Genomic DNA, 26,951 nt, shown 5'->3' on the forward strand with positions numbered 1-26,951 from the left:
CAAATATAATCAGCCTCTGGCAAAAATTACATTTTTCCTACAAGAAAAATATGCTCGCCCCCATCATAGGATTTCCATAAGTTTTATCGCATTAAGGCATCAGCCTCTGGGCCCAGAGGCTTATCCATGGTCTGCATCACTTGTGGTACAAATGAGACCCCCTCAGGTATAGCTCTTCAGATGCGGATCCTCTTGATCCTAAGACAAAGATCCTGAGAACTGAAAAGACGAGTTATTCCCCATACACACCCAATATATAATGGTGAAATAGGGAAAAGACGACCAAAAGAACCCTACACAAACCATACAGATAGCGGTCAACAGTCCACAGCAATTCTACCCAGACCCCCCCACTCCTGGGCCAGGGGATGTTCCTTGATTGAGGCCCAGTTCTGTTCCTAATCGAGAGTGGTTCACTGGTGTCTATTTCTCCATGGCTCTTGGCTCTACCCTCTGAAACAATCTTCCTTTTCCATAAGAAATGGCTCATTTTGGTTTCTAAATAGCTTCCTTGGCCTAGCCCCACAGTGAAAAATCAGGCACCTGGGGGCTTCTTTTCCTTTGAATGGTCTCTGTCTCTTTTAGGTCATACTTTTGTGCTTGTCAGTAAAACTCTCTTAAAAACTTTGTGGATTTCCTAAGAATCCCGTAAGGTTCATGCTCTTAAAACCCACATCTACAATTTCTTTCCAAGTCAGACAGCTCTTTCTCTACTCTAGGCTGAGCATCAGGCTGCTATGAGATGCGCCTCTAGGATTCTTAGGGCCCTTTCTGTCCAGATGAGAAGGGCTCCGAGACACCACGTTAAATTTTACCAAGGTCCTCACTCTGACACCACTTCTTACTCTAAGAATCTTTTCTTCCAGCTGAAGAGACTGGAGAGGTAGAAGATTTTATTTTCCAGTCTGGTGTGTTCTGGTTCTCTGTTTTCTCTAAATAATGCTTATAAACGAGGTAATTCAATTTTAGTTCATCTCTCTCTTTAGAACCTTATATGCACTAGAAGCACTCAGTGAACTTTCAGTATGCTGTCTGGAGATCTTTGCAGCTAGATCCAAAGCTCACTGTACATTTTCAGTCTTTCATGCTGCCTCTGCCATCAGTTTTGCCAATTGTTTTGCCTCAACATAATGTGGGTTGCCTTTTTCCTTCCCTGCTGTACAGTTTCTTGTCACTTCTCCAGCCTGCATTAACAGTTTGCATGCCATTTTCCCAGTTTTTGCTAATAGTTACCTCACTGCTTTCACCTGCTGTCTGGTCCCAAAGCCGATGCCAAACGTTTTAGGTTTCTGTTATGGCAACGTGCTACTTCTCGGTATCAATTTCTGTATCAGTTAGTTTTTGTGGCTTAAGAAACAGTTACAGATCTTAGTGGCTTAAACAACGATTTATTATTTCTCACAATCCTATCGATTGGCTGTTTGAACCATTCATATAGCTGCAGTCAGTAATGGGTTAGCTGAGGGCTGGGTTCAGCTGAAACTCCTGGGTCTCATCCTCCTGCAGGCCAGCCCAGGCTTCTTAATACGGTTGTGTCGGGGTTCCCAATAACAAGCTCTTTTGCACAAGTGCTTTTCAAGCCTCTGCTTGCATCATATTTACTAATGTCCCGATAGCAAGTTCCAGTCTCATGGCCTCACTTGAAATTCAAGGAATTGAGAAATAGTCCATACCTCTTGATTGGAGGACATGCAAAGAATGTGTAGTAAAGTTTTTCTCAATGTTCCACAAAGAGTATGTACAAGTTTGGGGGTAAAGAATGGGCCATTCTTTAGGAAATCAGGTCAAGAAAGTAGGATGTGAGTTGATGGTCACTGCATCATGGAAATAACCTAACAGTTTAACAATTTGATGCTTTCATAGTTATTGTGAAGATTGTTGATGGACGATATATCAACAGTCCAGTACAAAGGGAGGCTCAAGTTGGACACTTTGTCAGTAATACTAGTTTTTCCTTCCTTGCTTTATTTAGTAGGTTTGACTCTTGAGGGTTACTGACTCATATATAGCTTACCATTATTAAATGTTTGGCTTTTGTCTAATTTCTTGGTCTGATACAAGCTGTACAGGGAATGAGAGGACTGTCAGTAGCAGTATGAGGAGATAACTAAGGAAAGAGAAATATTTTAAAACAAAGTACATTACCACACAGTTCAGCGATGTTAGTAATGATAATCTGAGTCCACGGTAAAGTGTGTCCAATGTCCTCTCTTTAAGAAGCAATGAAATATGTCAGTGCATTTTAGAAGAGGATTTCCAACAAAAAGGAGTGAATACTTTTCCCAAAGGGAGATAGGTCTTTGGTTAGGTAAAAGTCACTTACACGGAAAAACCTCATGCGCTGATGACGTTGGATAACTGAGATTTTTCTGCACTTGTGTAAAAAATGTCAGCCGAAATAATTATTTGTTTCCTGAAAATGAGTAACTAGCCAACAGGATTAGGGTCAGTGGCTCAAAGGACTTTGTTTAAGAGAAAGAAGAACAGAAAGAGGAATGTAAAACTTCTCTGGGATTTCCTTAATTAGTAATTCGAGTTGGAAAAGAAAAGGTCATTCACAATTCTGGAAACTCTATTGACTTCTCTTTAAAAAAAAAAAAAACTTCATGGAATAGTTATGAAATATAAAGTTTAATCAAACTGGACTAAGGTGATTTACTTCCCATCATTTTTTTCTTTTCCGAGTAAATCTCTTTTGTATTTTCCAGCCAAAGTTTGCTTCACATTCCAGGGCCAAGGCCAAGTCGGGCACAGCAGCTGTGTGTGTTTGTAAATGCTGATGCAGACGACAGTGGGAAAACGTGTATGGATGGTTTGACCTGTGATCCTGGAGCTCTCCTCTCTTTGCATTTTCCCCCAACCAGCCCTTCTACTAGTATGACCTCAGTTGTCACTTCTACAACCCTGCTGGTAAAACTTCTCCCTCCAAGTACCAGTGCTTTGGTGTTTCAGCAGTCTTGGGTCAGTCATAACCACAGAGAATTTTTGTTAGAAGAGAATTCTCTGTGATTGTTAATAATTTTGTGGAGTTTTGGACAGTTGTGATGAGTGACTGCCCACTGAGTGCTCTAATAACTGAAACATTGCAGTGATGGGGAAACTCTGAAATGAAGGAAAAGTATTGTGGGGAAGAAGGTAATGGTTGTAACAGTGAGAAGATTTTCATGTGTTCATCCAGATCTAAGTTATTAGATGCTAATAATTGTTCCAAATATAATCTCAGTTAGAGAATCCTATGGTCTGAATGCTGTGTTCCCTCAAATTCTACCTAAAATGTTATTTACACTTCTCATATCATTTAGATAGCCTTCTAAACACTGTGATTATGTAGCAGTTAGTACATTTTTGTGCCTTTCAGTTATTTTTGAATTTCTGTGAAAATTGTGGTGATGAAAACATGTACAGCAATGAAATTCTCACACCCCTGCATATACCTTAGAATAAATGTACCTAGGGCAAAACAAAGACACATTTGAAAAGCTTCCAATACACATTATTAAACTGCCCTCCAAAAAGGTTCTGTCAATTTGCCCACCTACCAGTATTTTTTTTTCAGAGTTCCCAGAATCCTTATCAATTTAAAAAAATTCCTGCCAGCTTGATGGGAAAAAAAAAAAACCAAAAACCCTCAGTGGCTTAATTTGCATTTCCTTGTTTTAATAGTGAAGTCCCTCATGCCCCACTCATACACACCTGCTGGACATAGTTGAGCAGTTAAGCAGGGCTACTTGAGTCCAGCTGTTCATTTACTGGGGACCTTGAGTACATTCCTCAAACTCCTTAAACTCATTTACTAACTCTGATAAGGACAATACCTACTTCACGGAGTCCCAGGAATATTAAAGAGGGGATCACAGGAAAAGTGGTAATAATAGCACGTGCTACGTATTAGCTGTCCTTATGGTCTCTTCTTATATGAATTGCCTTTTCATTGTCTCTTTGGGCAACTGCTTTTTATTTGTTTTTTGTTTGGGGCAGGGCAGGAGTTTTTTAAAATATTATGTAAACCCATTACATATATTGCAAGTTTCTCCCCCTCCCCCAACTTGCGGTTTGTCTTTAAATTTTGCTTAAAATGAAGAAATATTTGGATATCAAGGCATAGTTTTCGTCCAGACTGGGTCTTTTTCCTGCCTCTCAGTTGTACTTCTAGGAGAGTCACCTTCCCCATCGTTGAGAAGGTCTGGTATTGATTTTTATCACCAGAAAGCAGAAATGGTATTTTAAGCAGGATAACTTCTTGTATTAAAGCTTTGCTTAACTTATGTAGATAATGATCATTGCAGATGAGAGGCCATGGCTAATATTTCACCATTTTCCATTTATCACTAGATCCAACTTGTCAGCATTCCATTAGTGGTGCTGTAAAATGAATTACTTTAACTGGAGAGAAGCTTTTAATTTGAGATCAAGATTCCTGATAGATTGAGCAGCCATTAAGTGCTACTACTTTCCCCTTCTTTTCTGCAAATTATGTAGTAGAAAGAATCTTTCTAGCCACAGAATCTTGCATGAAAAGGGCAAAATGTTAATTATTTTGGCATATATACAAGCTACTAAAAATGAAAGTTTTTCACTTCACTGGAAAAAAAAATATGGACACAGAGAACATTATTTTGCCTTGGTAAGCAGGGAATTGATTAGCGCCATCCTTATAAAAATACAGAAATTCTGCTTGAGTTGCCAACTTATTTCAAAAAGCCATTAAAAAATGGGCAAATGTTGCTGCTGTGTGATGGATAAATGGGAGTGTGTTACGTTATTGCTACTAGGCTTGCGTATGATTGAAGTTTTCCATATAAAACTTTTTTAAAAATCAGTTTTGTTAATGACACCACTAGGAGCCTTGGAAAAAAACTGAACATTCTTCACTTCTGATTCTTCATCTGGCTTTAGTTATGTGATTCCACCTAGATAAATATGTATTCTTTCTGCTCCCTCACCTACTTATTAAAATCACATAAAACACTTAACTATTTCTTTATCTCTTTAGCTTTTAATATCTTTCATTAGCATATTTTGGGATTTTTTTTTCCCCCAAGTATTTTTAAGCACTGAGTATCAAACAGACATTCAAGCTGAAGTATTTATCGGTGATATTTGGCAAAAGAGCAGGGAAATTTTGACTTCCAAAGTTAGTACTTCCTTACTAGATTTTTGTCTTTGTTCATTTTGTTGTTGTTTTACTTTAAGCCTGTTTTATTTTTATTACATTTTAAGAGAAAAAAATTAAACCATGATTTATATCATTTTTTAAAAAAGAAACGTTATGAGGTACAGGACTGAGAATGCTTACCAGCGCTGAAATAGACACAGAATAGTCAGCACTTAGAGTTGGCTCCAAAGCCTTGTAAATTGACTGTCCTTATTTAACAATCATCTTTGCAACTCTTTTCTTATTTTTCCTTTCTCTGGTGTGTTTTGATTTGTGATTGTTGGAGCACATAAAGCAAGAAAAAGAGGTTCCCAAAGCAATCTAAAATTTGAAATTGCTGCTTGAGTTCCAGTCACTTCCACTATTGAACTGCAAATACCTACTAGCTATAAAATACAGATGTGTTCATGGCTGTCAGTCTCATTAGTCCTTTATTCATAAGCAAAATGTCATAGAACATTTAGCTCCTTTATTGCATTTATTATTACCTACACCCAGGAGTAAAGAACTGGGAGCTCTGAGCAGTGAACAGAATGCTTCTTTATTTTAACCTGCAATTCCCTCAGTGTAAATATTTGGCTTTCACTAGAGGAATTTAACCTCAGTATCTCTACTTGCAGGCAAAATGAAGGACCGACTAATAGAATTGGTGGAGTTAACCAAGAACTATGACCGGCAGTTCGCAGACAAGAACGATGAATTTGACTTGCCCCAGGAGGACATCGTGTTTGAGACGGACCACATCCTGGAATCCTTGTACAGGAACATCCAGGACCTTCAGGATGAAAACCAGCAGCTGAGTAATGATGTGAAGCGGCTGGGAAAGCAGAATGCCCGCTTCCTCACGTCCATGCGGCGCCTTAGCAGCATCAAGCGCGACACCAACTCGATTGCCAAGGACATCAAGGCCCGGGGCGAGAGCATCCACCTCAAGCTGAGCAGGATGAAGACGCTGAGCCAGGAGGCCGAGGCTGAGCACGGCACAAACTCGGTCGTCGTGCGCATCATGCAAGCGCATTACAGAGCGCTCACCTGCACCTTCCAGACTGCCATGCAAGAGTACAACGAGGCTGAGATGAAGCAGCGCGAAAACTGCAAGATCCGCATCCAGCGTCAGCTGGAGATCATGGGCAAGGACGTCTCGGGCGACCAGATCGAGGACATGTTCGAACAGGGCAAGTGGGATGTGTTCTCCGAGAACCTGCTGGCCGATGTGAAGTGCGCCCGGGGGGCCCTCAGCAAGATCGAGAGCCAGCACCGTGAGATGCTGCAGCTGGAGGGCCGCATCCGCGACCTCCATGAGCTCTTCCTGCAGACGGCCAGGCTGGTAGAGCAGCAGTCTGACACCCTGAACGTCATCAGTGTCAACGTGCAGAAGACTGTCAACTACACCGGCCAGGCCAAGGTGCACTGGAGCAAGGCTGAGCAGTACAAGAAGAAGAACCCCTGTCGGACCCTCTGCTGCTTCTGCTGCCCCTGCGTCAACTAGCAGGCCGGCCTGGGGCACCACACCCCATCCCAGACCGGAATGGGCTGGTAAGCACACTAGAAGAGATTTTGAGGCCATATGAACTGGGGTGAGTTGCCCTAATCCCTAGGGACCTCAGTCTTTGAAGAAAGAAAACACTCGAGATCCAAGAATTCCAGCCCAGCTTATGCTTGCAAAGAGAGCCGATGCCACCAGATGTCTCTTCGGTAAGGACAGATGACTACTCAGGTTTTTGAGGTCATTATGTGGCACATAGCACCCTTGCCTCTTAGCGGAAGCCAAATAAGGAACTGACTTAGCTTACTCTATGGTAAATGTCCAGGGCGTGTTTGGTCATGAACCCTCTAGGAGGAAGTCAATTCTGCACCGGCTCCTCGTTATCAGAAGTTCAGTTCATTCACCCTATCCTGAAAGTACCTCGGTTCTGTCTCCTCGTTATCAGAAATTCAGTTCATTCACCCTATCCTGAAAGTACCTCGGTTCTGTTCATTTTCAAGTGAAACTGACCTTGGGAAAAACAGCACATATTCCATTTCTGATTCTTCATCTAGTTTATGCTGTGCTTGCTGCCTATAGATGTTTATCTTCTTTCTGCTCACCTCCCCTACTTATTAAAATGACATTTAACACTTACTATTTCCTTAACTCTTTCACTTTTAATATCTTCCATCAGAATATATTTTAGGATTTTTTTTCAAATATTTTTAAGCACTGAGTATTGAACAAGCACTCAAATTGAAGTACATGTGTCACATTATATATATTTTTCATAAATAAAAATAATTTGAAGTGTATCTTTTTACTTGATTGTTACAAATCCATATATATGTAAAGTACTAATATTTACTAATGCATGTACATAATGACCATGTGGTTTGTAAATATGGTATATTGATATCAATTAAAACATTTTTACTGGTTACTGGTGTTGCTTTGTTTTGAGTTTATCTCATTCCCATCTGCATCTCCATAGTCTAGTTTGGGTAAAAACTTTATTTTGAACAACTCTGGATTGGGTATAGTGGTAAAAACAGATGTCAAATGCTGAAAAGGCATACAGAACTAGAGATAAAATAACAGTCACAGAAATATTGCTTTTGTTTTTACTGTGGCCCATTCCTTTCATGCATTGAAAATGTAGTAATTTAAAATAAAATAACACTCTTTTTCAACAATGTTTAGTAAACATTATATAGTAAACATCTCTTTTATGCATTTGTATCTTGATCATTTAAATCTTAGTCTACTTTTTCAATTATTGTTTTAATTTTTTTTCTACTAGCTGCTGGAAGCTGCAACAACTGGATGCAACTCTGAATAAAGAGGGGAAATGAAAAAGAATTCACATGAGAGTACGTTGCTTTCTCTCCTGGGTTATTTACAATAGTTTAACAAAATTATGTTTTTGGAGATTTGGTTTCGCTTGCAAACTTTGTAATGCGTTTTCCCACACTTACCATGTTTCCTGCCTTTCTTTTAAGTCAATTCTTAACTCTTTCTACTCATAATTTAATAAATGAGTGAGTTTATTCAGTGATCATTATTCTCAGGTCCTTCAGTGAAATTTTAAAAGAAATGGAAAGAAGAGTATGTGAACTCTTTAGAACTCACTGACTAACCTGCTTATGACCATGAAATCTAGCCCTGTACCTAATTTTAATTTCATGGTTAAATATGAGAATTGTGGAAACTAAGTCCCACCAGGCTCTCCTCAGGTTTCTCCCAGTTCTTTCTCAGCCAACTCTAGGGATATGTCTCACCCTTGACCTAATTCCCTTTCCTTAAAAAAAAAAAAATCCTTCACACAGTTCCATTGCTGCCTTTCATGGTAGGAAAGAGATACTGTAAATATAGGCCACAAGCAAGGTTTCACAAGAGAGAATATTTCATGAATTCATCGCACAAAACTTTTTTGTTTAGAACCATTCATAAAAGTCAAGGAGTTTGTTGGCTCTGTGTATTTAACTCCCCACACTTCACATCAGAGACTTAGGTAAAAACTTCACTTTAATATACAAAGAGATTAGTGAACTGCTGCCTATTAAAAGACAAGAACTTTTATTCCTGCTTTTTAGTAACTGTCTGGGTGTGGTGTAGCAGTTAAGAGCCCAGACTCAGGACCCTACTTTCTAGGTTTAAGTCATGACTTCGCCATATAGTAGCTGTACAACTTGGGCACATTACTTAGCCTCTCTGTGCCTCAGTTTCCTCATCTATAAATGGATATAATAGGACTTACCTCATAGAGTAGTTGTAAGAAGTAAATGACTAAATATGTAAAAGCATTTAGGATGGTACCTGGCACGTGTGAAGTGTTACATTGATCATTGTTACTGCATAACTTTCTTCTGGACTGAGAGAGCTGCTATTAACTTAATTCAATTAATAGTTAACTTCTGAGGAAAAACAAATACTTACTCTTCTGTTAATAGTCTCTACTAAAATACAGTAAAGAAACCAAGACCCTATCTTCTTTGACTAATAGGGTTAAACTTTTTTTTTTTTTACAATGAAAGAACTGTTTTCACAGTGGCATTTCATTCCTTCTTATATGTTATGAAAGTGAAATTGGAAATTTCACTCTAAAAACAGTTAAGCAGGAAGCAGCTGTTCTGCTCAACTTGGCAAGGGCTTTCCCCTAATTCTTTCCCAGCTGTGAGTCAGAAAGTCCCAGAAGAAGTTCAGCTGTGGAGGCCAAGTCACAATAGACTAAAGGGAAGGGATCAGTTGGCTTTTCCCACATCCTGTCCTGTTTCCCAGAAGCCCTTCCTGGCTCTGACTGCCCTGTGGAGCAGTGGGTGAAATGCTGGCTTTTTCCTTAGGAAAGGGTGCTCCAGTGCCCCCAAGAGGAGTAAGTTTATGGCCTTTCAAGATAATGACTTGGAAACAGAACAGGGTTCTTCCTGCACCATTGCTTTATATATATTTAAAATCAGTTTCAATGCTTTGTAGTTAAATGTCATATGCAAATATTTTTCAGGCTCTATCATATAAACTTCCTATCTTGACAGAAAACTACTGAAGATTGTGCATAACCTAAAAATAATAAAATAGGGTAACGGTAATCTTGGATTTTATGTGTAAATCCTGCCATTCCATTGCCTACCATTGGACATATTTCTACTCCTTTCTTTGAAATATGCAAGGTATCTCCAACTGCAGCATGCAATTCACTGATTTATAATCAAGATGATAGTTTGAAACATCCATCTGTAATCAGAGTAACAGCTGACTTGCTTCTGATAGAATTGAAAATCATTGCAATTAATAAAATGGGACTATTAGAAATAGAAAATGAATAGGATCTAGAATATAACTTCACCATCATTTAAATATTGAACATCTTTATTACCAACATGTGTTATGAAGAATGGACTAGATGTCCTTATACACTGGAAGCTTTGTTGTAAAAATTATATATTTACTGGTGAGAAAGAAGACTTTCTGAACTGATGATTTGAATGAGACTAAATAGGTTGCTTTAAAACCAGTGATATCCTTAAAAAAAAAAGAAAAAAGAAAAAGAGGAGTGAGAGACAAGTTCCCAACATTATCGTTTTTAATTCTTGATGTTTATTTTTAAGTGTTTTATACCCTGATTTAATTGCAAGCATCCTTATCCACTTCTTGGACCCTTTCCCATTTTTCCTAATCTGTATCTCTACATTTTCATGGTCCTATAGACAACTCTTTAGACATACCCCTCCTTTGGTTTCCCAGCATCCCATCCCATAACATTCTATACTGGGTAGAAATAACAGAACATGCAAATTTTATATCTTATCTCTTTATTTTCAGATAGGCCCAGCTTTTTGCATATGCTCAGTCTAGCTGTCCCAAACAAAGATGCATTTAAAGCCATTTAACAGGAACATGCATGTACTGGATGTGTTTCTATGTTAGGATCATTATACTTCCCCATCGATGTGGGCTCCACTTACATGCCCCTTTTATCGGATACCTCCTGCAGACCCTAGGGTACCCATACTTGGAGATTTGTTCTAAACCATTCTAAGCCACCATAAATCTATTATGGAACAAGGTAGGAAAAGAAGGAAAGAAGGAATGAATACATATCCATACATACCAAAGCTCACTGGCTGTGCCTGAGCAGTGCCTCTGGATTCTAAGTATTCTTGGAGATGGACAATACCTCATGTCTGCTCTGCACTCATGACCTCTCAGTTTCCTTTTGTTTACTGTGTGCGGATTTTTACTTGCCTTACCTAACTACTGTCTGCTTGTTTGATGTGTTCAATTGCTTGTTCTGACCTTACAACTGGACTGCAAGTTTTCCTGACTGTCTTTTTTGCCCTGACCTTCAACTTATGTACTCTTCTGGGCACCGACCCATATCTGATCACACTTTGCTCAATAGTCATCCCACAGTAGATAGACATGTTCAATCAACATAGCGATACCCATGGGTTTCACGCTTTTCTGTTTACAAGATGCTTTGATTTCATTTTTTTTCATGACAAGCCTGTGAAGTAATGTTACCATTTCATTTTTTTTTTAAGAGGCAGAAATTAAGAAGGTCATCCTGTGCTGGGTACTAGGCCCAGAGAAGGGGACAGTATCTTGGGAGCAGGGGTAGGTCTTGGTGAGAGGAAGAGAGATGGGATTGGACAAAAACTACTTGGGAAGAAGCAGATCATCCAAGAGAATGGCCAATCTGAACAGGCTGCACCGGGAGAGAATGAAAGTCTGAGCCACAGGAACTGGAGTCAGCAAACTGGGGGTAAATTGAGACCAGGTACAGAGCGAGTTTGGATGCAAAGAAAGTTGCAAACTAAGTTTTAAAACCAAATTTTAAGAAGGGATTTTTTTTTCGTTTTTCGTCTTCCAACCAAATAAAACAAAGGTTATTTTTTTGAATTGTGGACAGGATGTGCCTATCCCTCTGTCATGTGGCACCCAGTGGGGTAATTATGCAAATTACAGTGGCTTTGACCATCAGTCCTAAACTGTTCTCAATCACTGAGGTCTCTATTTATCAGGCTGCACTGAAATGCCTCAGTCCATTTTCCCAAGAATGCTAGGTACCCCCGTGCCCCCACTCACATACAGACTCCTTAGGGATCCATGATGCCTACTCAAGGCAAAAATGTTCAACTGCAGGTGCACTGTGCAGAGAAATAACTGGCAAGGCCATTCCTTCTTCTGAAGGAGTTGAAGATCAAGGAGAGATTAGAGGACCTCAAACTGCCCTTCCTTTGAGCTGTGAGCTCAGCTGGGTTGCAAGGTCCCACTCTCTCACAGATGAAGCCAACCTGGCAGATCTCATATTAATGTGCTGCCCAGCTGCCGGCAGCTGGTGCTCAAACTCTTTCAAAAGATGATTTGGACCAAGTCAAGAAGAAAATCTCCAGGGAGTAGAAAGGATATACAAGGAATGTCACCCCTAGATAAAAATAAACTATTTAGCCTGCATGTCACAAAACAGGAATTTCTCTTGCAGCTAGGAATGTTTAACTAGTTCATTCTTCTGCCCTGCCCCGTGGTTTCCCCTGGTCTAAAACACCCTTAGAAGAGCATAATGAGGTAACAAGGTTTTTCTACATGATCTTCACGGCAATTGGTAATCTGATTCATGGAAGAAACCTGTCAGACAAGAAATGTTACTGAGTGGCAAGGTGTTAAAACATGCATGTACCCAGGAGACAGTAAAACTGTCTGGGGAATGAAAGAAAGTGTCTGTTCTTTCATTGCTGCCACTCATCGGGAGGGGAGCTTCTTGTGTTTGGCACTCTGCCTTGGTTGTTATCAGCATAGGAAGTAACTTTGCACCAAGTTCTCATTTCCAAAAGGAAACCACAGCTTTATTAGCAAAAGTTGCATCTCTTCTCACTGATATGAGTTTCAGGGTTATATTAAAAATGACTGACAAATTTACAATGACATGGATAGACCTAGAGATTATCATACTAAGTGAGGTAAGTCAGAGAAAGACAAGTATCATATGATAACTTATATGTGGAATCTAAAAAATGATACAAATGAACTTATTTACAAAACAGAAACAAACTCATAGACACAGAAAACAAACTTATGATTACCAAAGGGGAAAGGGGTGGAGGAAGAGGGATAAATTAGGAGTTTGGGATTAGCAGATACAAACTACTATATATAAAACAGATAAATAATAAGATCCAACTGCATAGCACAGGGAACTATATTCAATGTCTTGTAATAACCTATAAAGAAAGAGAATATGAAAAGGAATATATATATATATATGATGGAATCACTATGTTGAATACCAGAAACTAAAACAACATTATAAATCAACTATACTTAAATTAAAAAAAAAAAAAGAAGAAGATTGGCAGACACACCAGGGGACATAAAAATGGTGAAGAGAATTCCTTTTTTTCTTGAAAAGAGACACGAGGCTTAAAAATTTGGGGAAGGAATAATACAGTGGGGTGAATAAATTTGAGATTTAAAACAAAAAGAAAAAAAAAAGAAGGAGGAAGGATGACGTGTTCCTAAGGGAAGGTCAGGAAGCAAGATAATCCCAGAAGGGCAGAGTAGAATTAGGGGATATGGCTGAAGTGAACCAAAGAAATTGAAAGGAGAAGCTGAAAATACTAAAAGTAGACTTTCCTGTGAACTAACCCAATTAATTTCCATCTGTGCACTAACAGAAATTGTGAGCAAACAACTTACTTGGCTGATACGTCAACAGGGACAATGGTTACAACTAGAAGTTGGTAGGTTTTCTTTTTTTCCCCCACTCCATGTATATCCTGTGAGTATAATTTGGTTAAATTATGTACTACTACATTCTATAATACAATTTTGTGTGGCCTTAAATTCAATGTAGTAAATGGGTTGAAATTTTTGGAAATTTCTCCCTAACACCTAAAGACATTTATAAATTTCTGATAACTCAAGAGCCTTTATATTCACTTCCATATATATGAATCTATTTTCCTTTTACTTTTTTTGTAAAAAAAAAATGAAAAAGTTCTACCTATTCTCACAGTTTGATAAAATATAATTGCCACTCCTTTCTTCATCCTACTGTTGCATTATTCTTTAAAAAGAAATGAAACTGGGAGAAAATGATGCTATTAATTCCATTTAGTCTATGTTTCTTTGCTTGGTCTGCTTTTTTGTTCAGAAGAAAATTTCAACATATATATATATATTTCCATTTTCAAAATTTTCACAGTCTTATAAAGTAGATAGTACAGTTTACAGCTCAAATGAAGACTCCTGAAATGAAAGGTACACCATGTAGCAACTGAAAAATTGAAATTACCTCCTTAAAGTATATTGTAAACACAAAACAAAAGCAAATATTCATGCATACATACTTATATTACCAACTCCTCTGATTTATTTGAAGAGAAAGGAGAAAGAGGCTGTGGTTTGCCAATGACCACATACCCTGTGTGGGCTTAGTTGACAGAATTTGCCTTCTCCATAGCTACACCTGCACACAACACAGCTATAATAAATTGTCAAGTGAGGTTAAGGCAACTAAGAAAACAGAAGGGGGGATTACTGCTCCCTAGTGCTTGGTGGCATAAAAACACAAAGTTACATATTTTTCAGGGAACTGTGTCAAAGGAGTTAGCCCACACTCTGTGATGTGAAATGGCCAAGGAGTCTACGCTTGCTCCTTTCTTCTCTGTACATTCCTTGTAGGTGATCTCATCCAACCCATGGCTTAACTTCCCTATGGCAATACTCTCCAAACCTTTGTGGAGAGAAGACTGGTCACTGACAACCCCAGCAGCTTTCTTTAGTTTGCCTGGCAAGGAGCAAACATACAGTCTCAACTTCACCCAAGGTACACAGGTGCTGACAGCGTGAGTGGGCAACCTCCCTGAGCAGGTGGCAACCAAGCTAGACTCTCTCTCCTCTGCTTGCAAGACTGCTCTTATTCTCGCCTTTGTAAGATACAGTTTTTGAGCAGCAGGGGTGAGCTCATAATGAATGCAGCTGGTTCCTGCCCAGGCATACCATGGGATCACTAGACATGACGCAGGCATCATTCTGGGGCTGTGTGCATCCTCCCCCGCCTGTGGTTCTGGCCTGTACCTTGGGACACTAAAGGCATTTGCCTGGACCATTTACTCAATAATCCTTTAGCCTAAATATGTTACCTGAGCTGCAGATTTGTATGTCCTACTGTCTACTTGACCTTTCTTCCTGAATGTCCCACAGGTTCCTCCAACTCGGCCTTCTGTTCTTCCTCCTGTGGGCCTCCTTCAGTTAATGGGATCATTACCCTCCCAGGTATCTCGTGGCAAAACACCAGAATCACCTTCATTCCGTTCTATCCTCTCTGTTCACAGCCAAATGAAATTTAAAAATTGCTGTTGATACTTTTTAAAAAATAAATATTTGTCGGCTATTGTGTGGCTAATGCAATCCAAAATGCACACCAGATACCTGAGCTCTAAAAGTATCTACAATTTCCTGTCTAGATTTTCCTAATTGACCCAATAAGAAAGTTTCATACATCAGGAAATGTGTTTTGATTTACATTTAAGTTTACATAATCATTAATGTGGTCATTCATTCAATAAATGTCTACTAAGTGCAGAGATAATATTACTTAATTCTGGTCCAAACATGCATACATATTTCTTTCACATATGTAAGTTTCCTGGAACTAGCTTCTTGCAGGCCTGCAGTCCCAGCATAATTTTTAATAGCTCCTCCTTTCACTTTCACAAGTATGTGAGTCTGGATGATGAATTACATGGTCACTCAACATATATCTGAAACTTAATCTGAGTATCCCTTTGTATGACATTTTCTAAGTTCACCCTGCCCTTTAATATCTAGCCAACTTAGTCTCAGTCCCCATCCTGAGTGGCTACAAAAAGACCCTACCTTTTGTTAGACTGTCCTTCTCCTCGGTGTGGAGACTGTGGGGACAGAGGATATGGCCTTTCTTCACTGCCACTTCCCGAGGCCATATTTCTTACTTGCCAAAAACACAAAGTAAAATAAATACTCCTAAAAAAAATTTTAGTAAAATAACACAAGGAAGAGAAAATTAAGAATAACTAAAATGTTAAAATTAAAATAAAAGGGTTAAAATAGAAATGTCATGAAAAGTGGACTATTACAAGATAAAATAATTAGATTTACTTATAAAACAAAAATTAAAAGCAACAATATGTAAAATAAATCAAAACATGAATATAGATGAAGAAAAAATTCTAAACTTAACTAGGAATAAATATAACTTCAATAGGATGTAAAAGTAATAATATTGTTAAAGGAAATACAAAGTAAGGGAAACATGACAGAGGCAGAACACTTAATAAAGAACTAAACAGAAATGGGGAAAATCAGATAAAATGAGATAATACACATAAAGTGCTTCTCACAATAAAGTGATGCTAAGACACTACTCCATAAAACAAATTTGTCCTTAATAAAATTGGAAAACAAAAGATGAGGGGGAAGAGAGGAGAGGAGGGAGTAAACCATCCTTTGCAAAATTTCCACTAGACTTCTCTGCAGTTGAGTTCTGGATTGCTGGGAGCAGGAGGCACAGAGCAATGCCAACTTCCATCCCCAACCCCTTGTCCCATGTCCCACCAACCTTGCATCTCTATATGGCATCTCTGGCCCAGCGCTGTCTGAAAGGGCCTCGCCACAAACATTTCAGCAGTCAGGGTTGGCTGACCTCACACACACGCACTCTGTTCTTTGGAATCCAGAAGACTAGCTCACTCAGGTATCTGAAAGTGTCTGAAAAGTATCTGATCATCCCCAATGTAAGCAGACAGAATGCTTCCCATGCTCACTTCCAGATGAGAAAATATGTCCTAATGTTGATGATGTTTAGTGACAATATTCTGAAGTATCTATGAAATGGCTATATTTCTTCATACTATAATTAAGGTAAAGAAGGAGTATAAAAGTAATCTGGAAATTGAAGTGTTTGATGATGAAATAAGAGGGTGTTAGAATGATGCTAGAAAATGAGAGATTTCTGGTAAAGTTAAAGTGAAGATTCTGTCAAGGACAACACACACAAGGACAAGATAGCTTCAGGGTTCCACACAATAATTTTATATCTATCTATATACATGAAGAAAACAAGTGCACCCTCAGGACACAGGCTTATTTAGGGGAAAGAGGTAAATAAGAAATCAAGCTAATAATGGGGAATCAATCCAGGAAGCAGCCTTTGGGGGATACTGCAGAGCCCTTCATCCACTCTACACATATTCAAGAAGGTTTGGGCAGAAACCCTACATGATAACAGAACACTTAAACCTGAGCATGCCTCACAATCACACAGTTCTGAGATGGTAGATTCAAGACGCTGGGGCAGGGCCTGAGAAAGCATTTCCAGCAAGTTCTCAGGTGATCCTGATGCTTCCAGAACCACTGGCTTATACTGAAAGACACGTTCATTATCTCTTAACACAGGCAGATTGGAGACAGGTGGTTTCTGGTTAGCTGTGTCTCATTAAGGTCTTTAAGGGCAAAGTCTCTTTCAAACTTACCCTTCTGACATCTTTAGGTTTTAGCTTGATAGGCATAGGATGCTAACACAGCTCCAAAAATTTCATCTCACACCATCTCACTGAAGGTAGGAAAACCAAGGGAAGGAATAGCACAAGCTTTCAGTTCCCAAGTGTACTGGAGGCGCTCAAGGCCTGGCAAGTTCACGGATTCTGGCAGACTGAACACTGGTGGAGCCCTGGGTATCTCTGACGTGCCTTTATTGCCGCGAGGAGTACACAGGCTTCAATGGCTGCAGGGGCGGCGGAAAGTCCCGACCACCTTACATACCAAGGGAAACAAAGCCGGCCTCTATCCAACTATGACCTACGGGCTGACCAATGCGCCTGCGCAGTGCAAGACGTCATAACAACACATGGGTACCGCGCATGCGGGATAATCCAGCTGAGTCACTGGGCGCTGGATGTCTGACTGACTCCATTTTCCCTACACCAAGACTCTTTTTTTTTTTTTTTTTTTTAATTCATAAAGAATATCTTTCTCAGAAGCCCCAGCCAACTTTCCTTTATCTCTCATGGGCCAGAACTGGATCACTTGCTCACTCTACACCTTATCCTGCTCCAGACCAATTATTGGCAAAAGGGATGACATGACAATTACTGCTTTAGACCAATCATGATTCGCCCCCTGGGGCAGGGGGAGGAGTGTACTTTTCTTGAAATTAAATTGGAAATGGCCGTTGGAAAAGCAACAAACACTGACTATCACAGGAGCCCACTTCCAGCCAAGCACCCTGCGAGATACTCCACTTACGTTTTTTCACTAAATTCTCACAAAATTTCTCTGAGGTAGGTTTTACTTTTCTCACTTTATAAATGAGGAAACTGAGACTTAAAGATGTTAAGTATATTGCCTACCCAGCTTGGAAAAAATTAGAATTTGAACTAGATCTATTGACTCCACAGCCTAAATAATATCTTACATTGTGACATCCTACTGTCCCTTGGTTCCTCTGTAGAAAAATCACTGCTCTCATTACGGCAACACTTAATTATGGACAAAAAAGGCTAATTTATACTCTGCTTAATAAATAGGCTATGTGTATTCTATATTTCATGAGATTTGAGACAAAAATTTAAATTCTATAACTTAGAAAATTCTGTCACCAAGAATAATATATTCCTTACCTTAATTTTTATTATAATAAATAAGATCAGACAGAGTGAGAAGGATACTCCTGAAGTTTAATTTGGAACTTCCTAAGTTTTTTACACCCATATTTGCAGGTAACATAACATACTTACCCATTTCACTTTATAATTCTGTGTGCGGTGGGAAGGTAGGGTTTATGCTGGGCCTTGGAGGAGAGTTGGGCAGAAAGAAGGGGGAGGAGACAGAAAATGGCCTAGCATCTTTAAGGGACAAGGGGGTCCCAATTTAGTATGACTGGAATTACAAGGGTTGTGGAAAGGGTTATACATTCTACTTTATTCACTTCTATACTGGTTGAACTTCATACAGCCTTCACAACTGGAATTTGTTTTAGTAAAGATACTTTCATTCTGAAAAGATAAAAAGTAAGGGTAGAAGCCACAGAGCAGAGGGTTCTGGGGGAAAGTGATAGTAAATGAGTGGCCTTGGAAAGTTTGGGCAATTCCATCCAAGAGTTGAAAACAAATCGAAGAAGGAAAGTTGGATGTTAGCTAAGGGGTCAGCAGGATTGTTCTTTTTAGAGATATGTATAGAAACAAAATATATGCCTGTGAATACATTGTCAGAGCTAGAGAAACTAACTTTGGCTAGAATGTGTATTAGTTATTGATAGTTGCATAAAAGTAACACAAAAATTAGCAGCTCAAAGCATAAATAATTTGTTACCTTATGTAGTTTCTCAGGGTCAGGCAATCTGGGCTTGGCTGGGTGGTTCTAATTCAGGGTCTCTCAAGAGGTTGTGGTCAAGATGTTGGCAGGGCTACAGCCATCCCAAGGCTTGACTGGGCTGGGACCTCAATTCCTTGCAGGCTACTCTTCACCACATGGGCCTCTCAAAAGTATGGCCTGACGCAGCAGCTGGTTTCGTCCAGAGGGAATGATCCAAGAGGGAGCAACCAAGCTGACAGCAGCAGTGCCTTTGGACGATCTAGTCTCTGAGATCACATACGGTCTCTTCCATTTTATTCTATTCATTAGAAATGAGTCATTAGGTGCAGCTCACTTTGAAGGGGAAGGGAATTAGGCTGCATCTCTGGAAGGGAGGAGTATCAAAGCAGCTACAGACATATTTTTTAAACCACCATAGAATGCATAAAGAATATTGTGGCTTAAATAAACACACACAGTGAAAAATAGTTTAAATAGAGTGAAACATTTGCCCATAAGAAGTATGTCAAATGCAATTTCCTGAACATGAAGCCATTCCAGTGTTAGAAAATCTGTCTTAATATTGTCATTTACCCTCTAATATTGTCAGTTAAAACAAATGACATTGCACTGTGCTTTCCACATTTTGTTCTAACTCAAGTGGATATTTGTCATGCAGTTGCCAACATCTTTGGAACACCCTTCTTACATCTGGAGAATTTCCTCTCTTTTGAGGTGTGCTTCCTAAGCACCAGACCTTGGCTTCCTAGACAGAGGTAGTGGGTGAGTCGTCGTGGGCGGTGATCCTATGTCATCATCACATCAAAGCCTCTAGGCCTAAGGAACCTGCTCTGTTCTTGCCTGGGCTAGGCCTCAGGCTCAGCGGAAGGACAGTGTTGAGGCCGGATGCAGGTGCAGGCCACTGATCCCTCAAAATATTACGTGGCGGAGGGGCGGGGGGCAGTTGCGCTAGTTGTTAACCGGAAGAGCTCTCTCAGGGCTGTGCAGGTTCTTGACTGGAACTCCAAGAACCAGGGCAGCAGGCTGGGTGGCGGCCACCACAGGTCACGGCACTGTTCACAGGGATCACAGGCGTCCAGGAGGTGGCAGGGCAATGCCGTGACCCAGTCGGGGAGGAGCCAGTTGGTGACGGGAATGTGTACGGTCTGGAAGTTCTTGGTCAAAGACAGCCGCCTGCACCGTCGGGCGTGGCTGCCAGATGGTGGCTCCGTTCCCAGAATCTCCGACGCTCCAGAACACATAAGCCTTGGCCCTGGTGGATTCTAGGTTCTGGGGGTGGACAATGGAGTGAAAGTCCTGGGAAAGGAAGTGACCGGACGAACTGAACTCTCCCGGGCCCAGGAAGGAAGGAGGGTATTGCAGAACAGTTAAGATAAGAGAACTTAAACATCGAGGTGCACGGATGGGTCGTGGGAACGAAGAGGAGGTCCCCGCACTGCATCTGAGGCTCCCCTGCAGCCAGAGGGGCGGGCGAATTGTGCAGCGCTCCCCGCATGTGGCGGCGCCGTGTAGACACAAGTTTCTACGACGCCCCCTTCCCGTGTGACTTGTGGAGTAGAAAAGCGGCCCCAGGTACAGGGGTCCAAGAAGGCTGCTGCTGCCAGGCAACTCATTCCTTGAAGTTTACTCTGTCTAGAATAAAATAAACCAAACGCCGCCCTCTGGGCTCGGTCCCTGCGCGGCACCAGTCCCAGGCGCCTCCAAAACGTGTTCCTAGGAGTCCAGAGGTTCAGCAGCGTGCTTGTTTCCTGCGCCCGCGCACCCCGAAACCGAAAGCTGAGTGTCTGGGCCCGGGTCCCGCCGGAGCCAGCAGCGAGGCCCGGCCTCTGCGCCGCCGCAGCCGCCAGCGCGAGGAGCTCGGCTGCAGTTGCCCCAGCCGCCGCGGCGGGTCGCGGGCAACAGTGAGCTTCGGCGGCGGGAAAAGGAGGCTCCGGTGGGGAGCTTTCTCCATCTCGGGCTGGGAAAACCAAGGGAGCGGCGGCGAAGGCCCCTCCGCATTCTTGAGGGAGGGTGCGAGGCGGACGGTAGAATACGGCTTGTAGGAAGAGCGAAAGGAACCTCGTTCGCCTGCACCAGGATGGCCGAGTGGTTAAGGCGTTGGACTTAAGATCCAATGGACATATGTCCGCGTGGGTTCGAACCCCACTCCTGGTAGAAGTTCTTTTCTCTCATTAGAAGTTTTAATTTATTTTTTAAATATAAATTTCATCGAACACACCGCGGCTTGGACTCAGGAATCCCGCCTCCCTGGCTGAGAAAGGAACAATCTCTACAACACGGGCTCCGCTTCCCACAGGCCAGAGGCGACCCAGCGAGCCTGTCGGGCGTGGGGCGCGGGCGGCGTCCCAGGGCAGGGGGCGGGGGTGTGGCCGGCGGCGTCGCACGCGGTCCGCGGCTTCGCGGGGCCCCGGCGGGTCCGGGGCTCAACTCCCTGGCTCGCAGAGAGGCAGCCGGCCGGGACGGATGGGCGTTTGTGATACGGCCGCGTAGTTCAAAAGCTGCCTCCGCGGAAAATCAAAAATGCATCTCTACCTTTTCCCGTTTTTTTGCCAAAATTAGTTGTGTGCACACAATTCTTACATTAACTCTGTGAAGGCTGAGACAGTACTTCATAGCTACAAATGGACTCTAATTTGTAATGGGCTAAGAATTTTAAAGTACAAATGGCACGATCTAGGGGTTTTTTTGGTTTGTTTGTTTTTAATACTTTAAAAAGTGAAAGTAATCTAAAACCTAGCGGAAGAAAAAAGTTGCAAGTACAGTGCAAAGAAACTTTAAAAAAAATCATTTGAAAGTAAGATAGCAAACAGAGGCTGCAGAATAACCGTTAAAATCAGGAAATTAACGTTGTTTATTTACTACTATTAATCCCCAGGCGCCATTTAATCACTAGTTATCTTTTAAAGTAAAAGGCCCCTGTTTGGAATAATGCGTTGCTTTTATTGGTCACATCGCCTTAGGCTTCTTCAATTTGGAACCTTTCCTGAGTCTCTCCTGACTTTCATAATCTTGACGCCTCTGAAGATGTAGATCGTCCCTTTGTCAATTTGGGTTTTTCTAATGTTTTCTAGTGATTAGATTCAGGTTATGCTTATAAAGAGGCGACGCTGTGTTTGGTTTGCATCCTCTCAGGTGGCATGGTTTTGGTGTCTCCTGGTATTGATCTTAATTCACTTGATTAGGGTTCTCAGCCAGGCTTCTCCACTTTAAAGTTACCCTTTGTGATTAATGCGTATTTTTAGGTGAAGTACTTTGAAGCTGTGTAAATATCCCATTATTCATCAAACTTTCCATTTATCGAATTATTTATGGAATCATAAGTTATGTAAGTATGGATTCATGGTGAACTATTTAAATTATATTATTGATTTCCTCTGATTAGCAGGATTCTCTAAGTGAATTTTAATTTATAATAGTTATAATTCATTTTATAATTATTTGCTTTGATGCTCAAAGTGTCCCAGATTTGGCCAGTGGGAGTCTATTCAAGCTGATTTTTGACTTCTTTGTCATTTTTTCGCACTTCCTTACTTCGAAGTCCAAGATATTCCATGCTTACCTCGTATTCTTCCTGACCCAGCTGTAGAATCAGACATTTTGAGAAGAATCCCAGTTTCCTTTACGGGAGAATGGTAGTTAGAAACCAAGATCTCAGTGCTAGCTGTTCACTGGTTTTGATGTGTTACTGTTCCCAGGCCCTCTCAGTGGACAGAATTAGTGTGTGTGTGTGTGTGTGTGTGTGTGTGTGTGTGTGTACACATCTATATTTATCTATCTCTATATCTATTTAGATTTAGATTTAAGAGTTCATACCAATAGCTCGAATTCTGATCCACCTCTACAAATTTTATTCTAGTTTTTCTATGCATAATTGTAATTCCCCAAATTTCCCCCACCCCAGTGTGAAATCTGCCTTGCTTGGGCCCATCTAATGGATTTAGAACTGAATTGTTTGAGAAGGGAAAAGAAAGAAAGAGGAAAAGAAAGAGTGTATAGACAGTTTAGAAGTAAGCCTCTTGCCAGCACTGACAACTGGCTATGAGCCAGTCACTGACAGACACTTGTGATGTACAATAAATAAGTCAGCCTCTCCCTCAGGGAGCTTAGATAGTGAGAGATAGAGATTTTAATGAACTGCATTTATAACGAAAAAATATGAATTATGTCCAAAGTGCTAAAGGAGCAGTTCTGGAAGCCCTAACTCTTTCCCAGAGAGTCAGCTTCAGTTGAAAACTGAAGGAAGAGGAGTGAAGCTCAGGGAAGATCAGGGAGGAGAGGGAGAGAGACACAGGTCGGGGAAGCCACCGTGAAACCATGCTAAGTATGGTGCCTGGGGTCCACTGAAGGATCTGAAACAAGAAGCAACCTAACCAGTGTTGCATTTGAAAGTATCTGTATCTATTGCTGTAGAAACTCTTAGTCAGTCTGTATATATATATGCTCAGGACAGGGGGAACATGTTGAACTGAAGAAAATATTTTTTAGAGGAAAATTGTTTAATTCAGTCACTAGCCAGTTAGACTGAACTCAGTCTGTCTCTCTCTTCCTTCTTAAAAGCTAAACAAGGGGAGGAACAGTATTGATTTGAAGCCTTTCCAGTCCGAACGCAGGGGCTCTTGCTAATTTGTTTGTGTTAATATCTCCAAGTGCAAATAAGGAGCAATACTTCTAATAGGCAGAGTAGTGTGCGTTTTTACTTTGTTCCTTTAAAGCTATATTGTAAATCAGGCTTCTAGGCAGTAGTAACCAGCTACTATGCTTAAGCAGAGATGGTAAAAGACCAGCTAGCATTCTTGAGCATGTTAAAATTCTGACAAACAGATCACTGAGGTGCCACAAGGAGAGATGAAGTGATGTCTGAGACCTGCTGGTCCAGAAACAAGAGAATCTATCAGATGGCTCCTAGCGCACTGAATCACAAGCGTTTGATCAATATATATGGCCTACTTAACTGCAACCTTAATATGCCAATTTAAATGGAATCTTTTGCTTTACTGTATCCTTCCCTACAAAATGTTCTATCATTGATTTCCTCTGATTAGCAGGATTCTCTAAGTGAATTTTAATTTAATGCAGCAAACTTTCAGGATATGATTCAGTTTATAAAAGTGCATATCACAAAGTGACTCAGTAGGAAGAATCCAGGCTTTGGGGTCAGATGGACTTGTCAACTTTCGGAGGTTATCAGCCTTCTTTCTTCATTTGCAAATAGGAAAATAATATTTAGCTCCACAAAGTGGAGAATACAATGTAATATTCTTCTCACAAAAGTGAGTGTTTCATAACTCTGAGTTCTCTTCTCTGTTCTGGAGCCATCTTTTGTAGGAAGTATAGTAGAACTACACTGTGCAAGTAGGGAGAAATCTTACCTTGCATGTATAGACCACTTTTCAAAACACTTTTACATTCATATCCTCCTTTGACAGACAACATCATGCACCCAGACCCATTGTACCTAGGTGGTAGGTACAATTGGAGACAACTTTCCCTAATCAATTTAAAGAGTAATGTTTTCTTTCACACAAAATTACATACATAGAGCTAAAGGAGATCGATAGTTCTTAAAAATTGAAATCCTGTCTTAAAATGTAGCAGAATTTTTACTTTTCCTTGAAAAACAGACCTGTTATATTAGACTATTTAAAAACTTTTTTTTAATACTTTGAATTTAAATTTCAATCATTTGTAGGCATACCACCACTAAGCTTAGAATGATTTTCCAATGATTAACAATAAGAAATCAAGTCACTAAATTGAACTATAAATTAAGACTGTGGATTTATATGCATTCTCTTTGTAGGTTTGCATTAGTTTTAAATTATTCAAAATTGATTATTTTACATTGGACTTCATGCAGAACTCTGTAGGAAAAGTGTTGCCAATACATTTAAATAGTGACACCTACTGGTTCATTTGAGGCAAATTTATTTGTTAAATTCTGTCTGCCTCATTCTGAATGTAAAATTTTGACAGTTATTCTACAGTTACTCATGTTTAGGTAAACATTAAGGCTATATATAATTTAGCCAGTAAATTGACTTTCTTTTTTCTCTTTCAATGATTAATGATAGATCTGTCATTGAAAAGAATCCCAACCATGGACACCACTTTAATGAGCTATTATTTTAATTGTATGAATAAGACCTTTATCTCATCATATCCATCATCTTTGTTTCTTTCAGTAGAATGTATTTTTTTCAAACTCAAAAATTCACTGTGAAGTTGAAGAAGAACAGAGATTTGGATTAGTCATCAGCTTTTTCCTTTTTTTTTTAAATTTTTTTTAAGCAGGGGAGGTAATTAGGTTTATTTATTTATTTTTAGAGGAGGTACTGGGGATTGAATCCAGGACCTCATGCGTGCTAAGCGTGCGCTCTACCACTTGAGCTATTACCCACTCCCACCCCGAGCCAGTCATCAGCTTTAAAACACAAAAATTATGTCTAATTTGAGAAATCCTGAATAAGAAGCTTTCTTTGTCCTGGTGGCAAGTTGGAATTTGGAGATCTTATTTATTCCCTTTGTTTTACATTTTGCTTTTAGACACAATTGCAGCTATTTAATGAACAACTTAAATGCACATCAGACATTCACTGATTGTTCAAATGATATAAATGATAATGCCCCAAGGTTTAATGAGTGTGTTCATTACAAAGATGCTGTGTAAGAGTCAAGGAACGTAATTTCAGATTCTTTGCTTCCCTCTATTGCTGGATAGGGGCCAGTTCATTTGTGAACCACCTGGTTTATTTGTGAACCACCTAGTTTCATTTTTATCCAAATATATTTTGATGTCTCTGAACCACTTATCAGAGTGCTTAGCAGACAAGCAATGATTGCACTGGGTCCTTACTGAAGTGAAATGAACACTGTGTCTAGCAGAGTGTCTCTGTAATTGTATGCACTGTTTAAACTCCTGCTGAATAAATGAACAGCCTTGAAATCCACTCAGTATATTTCACAGTCCATTCTATTTATTGTACACATATTAATCTTCATTTAAGGTATGTGTTTAAAAATGTACCTAGGATTTGTTTTAATCAGGTATGATAAGACATGCAGATACCAAAATGACTGTCATGAAGGAAGAATTTTTTAAACTTACAGATCCCTAGAAATGAGATTCAATGCACACTATGCAGAGCCACATGGGGAAACACCAGGGTCAATCAGGAGACAGAGGGAGCAAGGAAAAAATGTGAGCAAGAACTTTATTGTGGTTTTCACAGGAAAGAATGGTCAAGGCAGGGTAAACAGGCTTAGGATTGGTGAGTTTGAATAATTTCAACAGTCTCTAGGGTGTAGTGGCTGCCCTCAGTTAGCTGGTATTTCTAGGAATTATCTCACCCAGGGAGGAGCAGTCCCTTCCTGGTCAGCAAGGCCCCAGTTGCCAGAGTGTCAAGAATACAGAAAATAAGAAAATGTAGTTAGTATAGTATGGATTCAGGCATTCTCAATCTTTTTATCTTCTCTTCCTCCTTCTCCTTCTTCGGCTGGGGTGGACCTTACTAATTAGGAGAACCAAGAAGCCCAAAGAGGCAAACACCTAAGTAGTATTTAAGTCATTTCCATTTGGGTAAGCTATACAATATACCTATGCAATTCAAGTCTCAAATTTATGTTTTGGTTTATCTTAGGTTGTATTTTCAGTCATTGCATTCATTGCTGTAGTGTAGTGAGGCTAGCAGCTACTGAATAAGGTAACTTTAGAATTGCATTGAAAAGATGGATTATTAAAAAGAGTGTGGAATATTTGTCTCAATTCCACAGTCTTCTTTATATATAAACATAGTACATGTATTTGTGAAATAAGCAGCATAGGTTCTAAGTGGCAACAAAAAGCTGTGATTAGGAGTTGGACAAGCTCAAGTTGTTTTTTTAGTATAAGTTTCAGGTGTGCAGCATTATAATTTGATATCTGTATGCACTATGAAGTGATCACTACCAAAGCATAGTTACCAACCATTACCATACTGT

At 40.1% G+C, this 26,951-nt stretch overlaps 2 protein-coding genes and 1 non-coding gene across 9 annotated transcripts in view; 2 read left to right on the forward strand and 1 right to left on the reverse strand.

Moving 5' to 3' along the window:
- Positions 1-7,566, forward strand: part of STX11 (syntaxin 11) — a 33,754-nt gene extending 26,188 nt beyond the window's left edge. For 6 of the 7 annotated variants that reach the window (XM_032485076.1, XM_032485078.1, XM_014567521.2 and 3 more), the window contains one exon: positions 5,776-7,566. In XM_032485076.1, the coding sequence (XP_032340967.1) occupies positions 5,781-6,644 (864 nt within the window). In that variant the 5' untranslated portion in view covers positions 5,776-5,780 and the 3' untranslated portion in view covers positions 6,645-7,566. Of the gene's footprint in view, positions 1-2,721; positions 2,911-5,775 lie in introns of those variants that run through there. The other variant, XM_014567525.2, reaches the window with a different exon arrangement.
- LOC116665394 overlaps positions 1-26,951 on the reverse strand; it is a 44,794-nt gene that overhangs the window by 6,577 nt on the left and 11,266 nt on the right. The window contains exons 3-4 of the mRNA XM_032484886.1: positions 21,193-21,476; positions 18,972-21,041 (exon numbers count right to left, since the gene is read on the reverse strand). Coding sequence (XP_032340777.1) covers positions 20,357-21,041; positions 21,193-21,476 — 969 coding nt within the window. The 3' untranslated portion in view covers positions 18,972-20,356. The remainder of the gene's footprint in view (positions 1-18,971; positions 21,042-21,192; positions 21,477-26,951) is intronic.
- TRNAL-UAA lies at positions 21,046-21,128 on the forward strand. The gene has a single exon. It is a non-coding gene; the product is annotated as a tRNA-Leu (tRNA).

Source organism: Camelus ferus, chromosome 8 (assembly GCF_009834535.1).
Source record: "Camelus ferus isolate YT-003-E chromosome 8, BCGSAC_Cfer_1.0, whole genome shotgun sequence".
Taxonomy (NCBI): domain Eukaryota; kingdom Metazoa; phylum Chordata; class Mammalia; order Artiodactyla; family Camelidae; genus Camelus; species Camelus ferus.